At 45.6% G+C, this 7,683-nt stretch overlaps 1 protein-coding gene across 1 annotated transcript; it reads left to right on the top strand.

Annotated features, from left to right (window-relative positions):
* Positions 1–375: 375 nt before the first annotated feature.
* flrt2 (fibronectin leucine rich transmembrane protein 2) lies at positions 376–2,367 on the top strand (the record flags this gene model as incomplete). Its single annotated transcript, XM_084439415.1, has 1 exon — positions 376–2,367. The coding sequence occupies one exon, from the start codon at positions 376–378 to the stop codon at positions 2,365–2,367; it is 1,992 nt and encodes a 663-aa protein (XP_084295541.1).
* Positions 2,368–7,683: the final 5,316 nt, after the last annotated feature.

The raw sequence follows: 7,683 nt of genomic DNA, 5'->3' as shown, positions 1-7,683 counted from the left end.
CTGCTCGGCTTCACATCGGCCCAGGCTGGAGGTGACACGGTGAGAAAGAGAGAGAGAGAGAGGCATCCTGCTATGGTCAGATATCTCAGCATGGATGGAGCCAGTCAGAGGAGAGACTACAGCGGCAGCTCATGAGACCGTCTCTCTTTAGCTGAGGACTGGCAATTACAGGGGATTACCCTCCGCCTACACCCTCCCCCACCCCCCTCCTCCACCCTGTGAATTGAGGCGTTATCAAACTCTCTTAGAGGACTTGGCCTTCGTTGGATTTATCTTCATCTTCAACCCTGTTCTTTTAGGGTGGAGGGTGTTTGTTTTTTCCTAAGTCAAACTTCCAATTTAGCTTTTTTTTGTTTGTTTTTGTATTATTCCACTATGGAGGTTCTTCAGAGTGGGCTGTGGAATAAAGATCTGGCCTTGAGTGTGAGATTCTGGCTGACGGTTCTCCTGAGCCTCCACATGCAGTCCAGCCCGGCCAGCTCCTGCCCCGAGGAGTGCCGCTGCGACAGAACCTTTATTTATTGCAACGAGCGGAGCCTGACATCCGTGCCCCTGGGCGTGCAGGAGGGCTACAAGATCCTCTTCCTCCACAACAACCAGATCAATAATGCCGGTTTCCCGTTGGAGCTGCACAACGTGGCCTCCATAGACACCGTTTACCTGTACGGCAACCAGCTGGACGAGTTCCCCCTCAACCTGCCCAAGAACACCCGGGTCCTCCACCTGCAGGAGAACAATATCCAGACCATCTCCCGGGCAGCGCTGGCCCAGCTGCCCCGGCTGGAGGAGCTCCACCTGGACGACAACTCCATCTCCACAGTGGGGGTGGAGGAAGGGGCCTTTAGGGAGGCGGTCAGCCTCAAACTCCTCTTCCTCACCAAGAACCACCTGAGCAGCGTGCCCATCGGCCTGCCTGAGGACCTGAAAGAGCTGCGTCTGGATGAGAACCGCATTGCCATCATCGCCGAGGAGGCCTTCCAGAATGTCACGCGCCTCCAGCGCCTTCTGCTGGACGGGAACCTGCTGACGGACGAGGGTATCGCCCCCGGAACCTTCCAGGAGCTCAGCAACCTGCGGGAGCTGGCCCTGGCTAGAAACTCTCTGACCTTCCCCCCGCCCCTCCTCCCCGGGCAGGCCCTGGTCAAGCTCAGCCTGCAGGAGAATCAGATGGACCAGATCCCAGTAACGGCCTTCTCTGGGCTCCAGCAGCTCGAGAAACTGGACATCTCCAACAACCAGCTGCAGTCCCTGACACAGGGGGTCTTTGACGGCCTCGCCAGCCTGAAGCAGCTCACTGTGCGCAGCAACCCGTGGCGCTGCGACTGCGCCATTAAATGGGTGGTGGTGTGGCTCAAGTCATTGCCGACCTCGCTCAATGTCCGAGGCTTCATGTGCCAGACTCCAGACGCTGTGCGAGGCATGGCGATCAGAGAACTCACCCTGGATGTAATCCAGTGTCCGGCCGACGCTGCTGACCTCCCGCCCTGGCCCACCTTGCGCTCCACACCCCCTCCGGCCACCACGACCACCACCCCTGTCCCGAGCACCACCACTCCCATCCCCACCTCCACACCCACCTACCCCGACACCCCCTCCCCTCCCCCGGCCATGCCCCCTCACCCCTCCAGACCCCTGCCCCCCTACGAGGATCCCCTCCAAATCTCCTTCCACGTGGTGAACTCCAGCTGCATTGATGTGGGCTGGGCGTCCTACTACACCGTCACGGCCTATAAGGTGACCTGGGTGAAAATAAGCCAGAGCCTGATGAGTGACATCACAAGGGAGAGGACAGTGAGCGGGGACAGGCGGAGGCTGAGTCTGACCGACCTGGAGCCGCGCTCCGTCTACCGGATCTGCGTGTACGTGCTGGACACCCTCAATTCCTACCGGCCCGGGGAGGATACTATCTGCTCAGAGGCCAGGACCAAGTCTGCCTCCTCCAGCTCCAACAACAAGGCCACAGGGTCAGAGCCGGCCTCCCCGCAGGACATCAACTCCACCCTGCTATTGGCCGGCGTGATAGGTGGGGCGGTGCTGGTTGTCCTGGTAACGTTGCTCAGCCTGTTCTGTTGGTACATGCACAAGAAGAGCCGCTCGGAATCGTCCCAGTGGAAATACAACCGCGGTCGGAGAAAAGACGATTACTGCGAGGCAGGGACCAAAAAGGATAACTCCATCCTGGAGATGACTGAGACGAGCTTTCAGATAGTCTCCCTGAACAATGAACTGCTCAAGGGGGATTTCAGAATCCAGCCCATATACACGCCCAACGGGGGAGTAGGCTTCAGAGACTGTAACCTTAGTAACAATAGCTTAGCCTACTGCAAAAGCAGCAACGTTCCTCGCACCGAGTTCTGCCACACGTGATGCAGCGATGTTCAGGTTGGATGCTCTTGTCTCTACCCCTCCCCACCATCGTTTGTTTCAACTTAAACAAACAAAAATATCCAGTCAAAATATACTGTACCATATATATTTCCAAGTTCTGTCTACCATGTAATTTATATGTGGACAATAATGTGGAATTCTGATATCTTTTTTATTCTTAGTAAAAGAGATACACATGGTTTTTATAATCAACTGGGGGTTTGAAAAGTTGTTTTACGCTCAAGTAGTGTACATATTGTAGGAATTTGTACAATCATCGCACGCTGGTGTAGTTCTGACGAACACTGTCGTGTCTCGGTTGTGTTGTGCTCGATGAGGGCTGGGATTCCTTGCTAACCACAGAAGCAAAAATATGGCCTTTGTGCAGAGAGAAGCCACCCCCTGGCAGGCAGCGCGGTAGTTAAGATAACACAGTGGTCTGGGAATACAAACACTGCTGATTACACTGCAGTGGAAACATAGCACTGCTTGTATTTTCTAAAAGAATTGAAGTGCACTTTTCTCAATGCAACACAGAGGAGCATAAGCAGCCATTCAGGAAATGAGCATTTTTTGGTGTGGAAATCACATCACAGGGATCGGGGCACACTTTTCAACACCCCTCTCTGCCCTCACGAGACTTAAGTGGACAATTTTGAATGCGGTAGGTGGTAGAGGAGTAGGGGGATGCCGTGCAGTGTTGGGCTGGATAGCTTTGAATCAGTTTACTCAGAATGTTGGGACATCTGAGGCCACTAGGGGGCAGTTAATCTCATCCCAGCCTGTGTGGAAGGTAAAGAGGACACAGAGAGAGAGAGAGAGAGAGAGAGAGAGAGAAAGAGAGAGAGAGAGAGAGAGAGAGAGAGAGCAGAGATATTTGCCGTCCCCAGACTTCATTACCTCATTATTCATGCTCAAATGGTAGGCTATTGTTTAGAGTATTAACGCTCATCGAGCTACTTAATGATGTGGAATCATTTAAAACTAACAGTGTGCTCTCTCTATGTTTAGTGGCTAAAATATGATTTTTTGTTTGTTTTTTACCATGGAGGGCCAGGAGAGCTAAGCCCATGTTATGTTGGTGTCTCGTCTCGTCTTCACAGTCTATGTGGGAGAAAGTGATGAATGTGTAGAACTACAGCATAGGAGATATTATCACTCATTATACACCCATATCCCTATAATGATTGTCTAGGACTACGGAAGATACCAAGATACCAGTTCTACACCCATGTGAAGGACTGTAGGAGATCACTCATTATACACACCCATCCCCCTTTTGTTTTGCCGTCTGTCTTTTGATGAATCGACAAACGAGTTGATCAGAACAAACAAATCACCTTCAACCCTTAGTCCTCATCTGCCTAGCAGTGTTTTGACTGAGGACATCTCTGTCTCCTGCATGGGATTCATTTCATTCTCTACTCAGTGTATGAGATTGGCTTTTCCACCCAGCGACCGATTGATCAGTTTGGCTCATATGAGATTGGCTATTCCATCCACTGATCAATTGATCGGTTTGGCTCATATGAGATTGGATATACATCCACTGATTGAAATTGAAACTAAGCATGGGGTTTAAAAAAGAAAAAAGTCTGGGGAAAAAACAAGTCTCTTTGGCCCCACCGATGAACTTGACCCTGTGTGATCTCTCTCCCCCTCCAGCCTCTCAGATCCCAGTGTGAGCTCAATTAAAAGTGCAATGCTGCTGCAGAGCCTACAGACACGGCTCCCAGCTAGGAATGTGTGGTGCCAGTACCAGCTCTTCATTATGCACTTCTTACTCCGACTTTATTTGCTTTGACAAGATTTTACTTTGCGGGCCGAGTTCAAAGAACCTCCTTTCCCCTTCTCCCTCCTTCCTCCCTCCCCCACATCACAAAATCCTCATCCAAAAAAGGGAGAAAAATATGCAGACGTTATTTCCACTTGGCTGTATGAATCACACTGAAAGATAGTGAAGAAAGCCAGATGACATGATTAACTCTGTGCAGGGCGCTAAGAGTCAGTGGACTAGATTCTGAGATCTAACAGTAGCTCATCAAACCATTGCAAACCGTTGTTTGGTTGGACAGTTAAAGCTCTTACCTTGTTGAGGCCATGAGTTAGTTTGTGCTGGAGTGTCCAGGGCCAGGGTCTCTAGAGTGTCTCTGTCAGGAAATGCTGTGGAACATTAAGTATTGTAGATTAGAACATTTGATGAAACTCCTGGTGAAAGATGTGATACAACAGAAGACCATTATGATTATGATGTTGACTTTAATATGGGCTTTCATGGGCTTTAATATGGGACCCAAATTATAGTTTGTCTACTGTGTTATTTCCTTTTGATCACAGGCATAGCTTCAGTAGATACATTCATTTAGAAATGACAGTTGCTCATCTGTGGTTATCAAAGCATCTCTTACTATTTCTGCTAATTTACACATATCAGCACACCCAAAACTACACACCATACCCACAACTACACCCTATACACTACACCCAAAACAACATTACTTGACACGCCTTCATGGCACTCCATATCTGCTTGTGACACACTATCTGACAAAAATCCCAGAGCAAAAGTTGAATCTTTCGTTTATGTTGTTGGTAGTAGCCTTGTAGAAATTCAGATTCAAGCCCATTGGCCAATCTCTCACATCACATTTCCTGAACGTAAGAATGTCCTAAGGAGAGACACAGTCCAGTTGTTGCCTTACCGTTTTTTGTACTGTACCGTATGACTAACTGCAGTTAGTTCAAGGACTTTCCAGAGATGGTTGAAACTTGAGAAATAGCGGGAATGATGACAGTAATACTGTAGAATGGTTACAAAGTAGAAAGCACACTTTTTTATTTTCTTAGATTGCTGCAGCAACAATAGACGTGACACAACTAGCAAGAGATTGTTGATTCCTGAGAGGCTGAAAGTGGTGCTGGTGGCAGCAGATACATACTGATGGAGGAGGAGGAGGAGGAGGAGGCTGTGTTGGTGAACATTACTCTTAATTTTGTCCTTGTGTGATGAAAGAACAGAAGCAGTACCGTGACCAATAGAATTATACGGATGCATTAGAACGCGAGAGACGACTGGAACCTCAGATCCATTACTATTCTGGTAATTTTCTTAAAGCTCATTGATTCACATCGGTATAATTATGCTGAATCACTGAGAGGTCAATTCAAGCTAAGCACCCAAGGAAATTGCATACATTTAAGTTGTCTTCGTCTCCCCTATTTAATTTTCAGTGTGAGAGGCAAATCCCTCACTCCAAGTATTTACAGTATTTCTGCATCTATCCAATGAACTCAGAAGCTATCCATGTGTTCTGCAATTAACTAAATTACTGAGATTCTGTATTTCGGATAATCTACCATTCATCATACAGTGGCAGGTTAAGAGACAGTTTAGATATAATGACACAGATTGTCCATTTGTAATATTTGAGAGAAGGAGTGTGCTGAAAATCAACAATGCATGTAATTTGGCTACTTAGGGAACACCTGATATTATGCTTTTCATTTAGACATTGCATTAAGTTAATGACATAAACCAATATGCTACTTAGAAACCAAAGTTACATTTTTGTTCTCATGTTGAAATATTGTTGTTGTCCCATGTATGTGCCTTGAGGTTAACTTACAATGTAAAGTCCTTGAAAACCTTTAAATGTTTTTGCACAAAAATGTAAATAGAAGTGAAGCTTTTTGCAAATAAAAAAGCCATGGGATTTGATCATTTATCATTTTGCACAATAGGAATCATATGCTGTAAGTCTCTGAAATGTAAACTTCAAATTAAGATCCAGAACACATTCGGAGGTACTAGTATGCTGGTCCATTAATATACTTTCAAACACATGTTGACCTTACATACTGTAACTTGGGTTCATGAGCTGGTGTGTCTAGTCTAAAGCTGTTCATATGCAACATCCAAGACACTTATAAGCAGTTTTAGAATTTAATATTTGTTTTGAAACTACTCAGTTCTTTAAAAAAAAAAATATATATATTCTTCAACACTCCCTGAGACCCTGTTCAGACTTGTTTTTCGAATACGTTTTGGATGATAAGATCACAAGTGGACAGCGTTAAATACAAGTGTAACGACCACCAAAACCCATTGTGAAATGTTTACTCAAACCATTTGCACAAATTACTTTGTCCTATCAATCAAAACAGCTGGAATAGTCCTATTATGTACATTTGTTTTTCAAACATATTTGGTTGCTTTCATCCACACACACACACAAAAGATCAAAGTCATACCGACTGATTATTGATTTGTTTACATGGAACAGCTGTGTGAAACATGCAGAGGCAGGAGTGAGTGAGCTACTATGGTTACAATATGAACACAAGTGGTCGGCTGGACATATTTGGAGACGAATGATAGACACAGGTGCAAACAGAGATGTGTCTTGCTGTCCACTTGTGATTGTCCAAAACACATTCTAAAACCAAGTCTAAACAGGGTCAGAGAGACATTCTAGAACTACAAACATTCTAAAACTGTCTTGGCTATTGATGAACCAGCTTACCATTGTGTAACATGTTGTCTGAATGATTGTGATTATTGGACTATGTGCTTCTGTCTGTGCTCTGGATCAAATGCTCAGAATTTTTATGTTGCTGAACACCGTTATCCGCTTACACTTACATGTGGCTATCTAGTGACAAAGAGTGTAGCGAGCTAACAACATCTTAGTGTAACAGGAAGAGCTTAGCTCTGAGCTGAAGAAAATAGTCAATACTTTACCATTTCTATTTGTGTCGCTAGTGCAAGTAGGCTACACCCCATGTATTTAATACTCTCATTCCAGATCCCTGCTGTTCAACCAAATCCTACTTTCTCTCTCCCAACCACATCCCTAAGTTTCCTTTGCATCCACCCCACTGAAAACCACATTAGCCTAAATGTAATTGAATGTGACAATGATCCGCTACTCTGTGGTGTTTTTATGGGAATCAATATTTTTCCTTCAATCCAAAATATCCAAATATAATGTATGATCACTGGAGTACTGTTTTCCACAATGATCTAGCTATCTCCATTGTTCACCCTAAGCTCTACATCAACATAATATTTCAAATAGGTTGGCAAACATAAATGAATGCTAAACAGACCCTACCTTAACCACCATCGGGCTGAAACTTCACTGCCTTATGCATTTCATGCACACATCTCCTTTCATCTGACAACACTACACACTGGAATTCCTGACAGTAGGCTAGTATTGTACAACATTTCTCATAACAGAGTCTTAGAAAATCTGAATTATACAGAGTGAATAACTTAGGAATGGTGATTGTTTTCTCACATTTTTTCCATGG

Source organism: Borostomias antarcticus (genome assembly GCF_949987555.1).
Source record: "Borostomias antarcticus genome assembly, chromosome: 6".
NCBI classification, from domain to species: Eukaryota; Metazoa; Chordata; class Actinopteri; order Stomiiformes; family Stomiidae; genus Borostomias; species Borostomias antarcticus.
The sequence above is the reverse complement of the archived record's forward strand: the minus strand, read 5'-3'. Positions and strand labels throughout refer to the sequence as shown.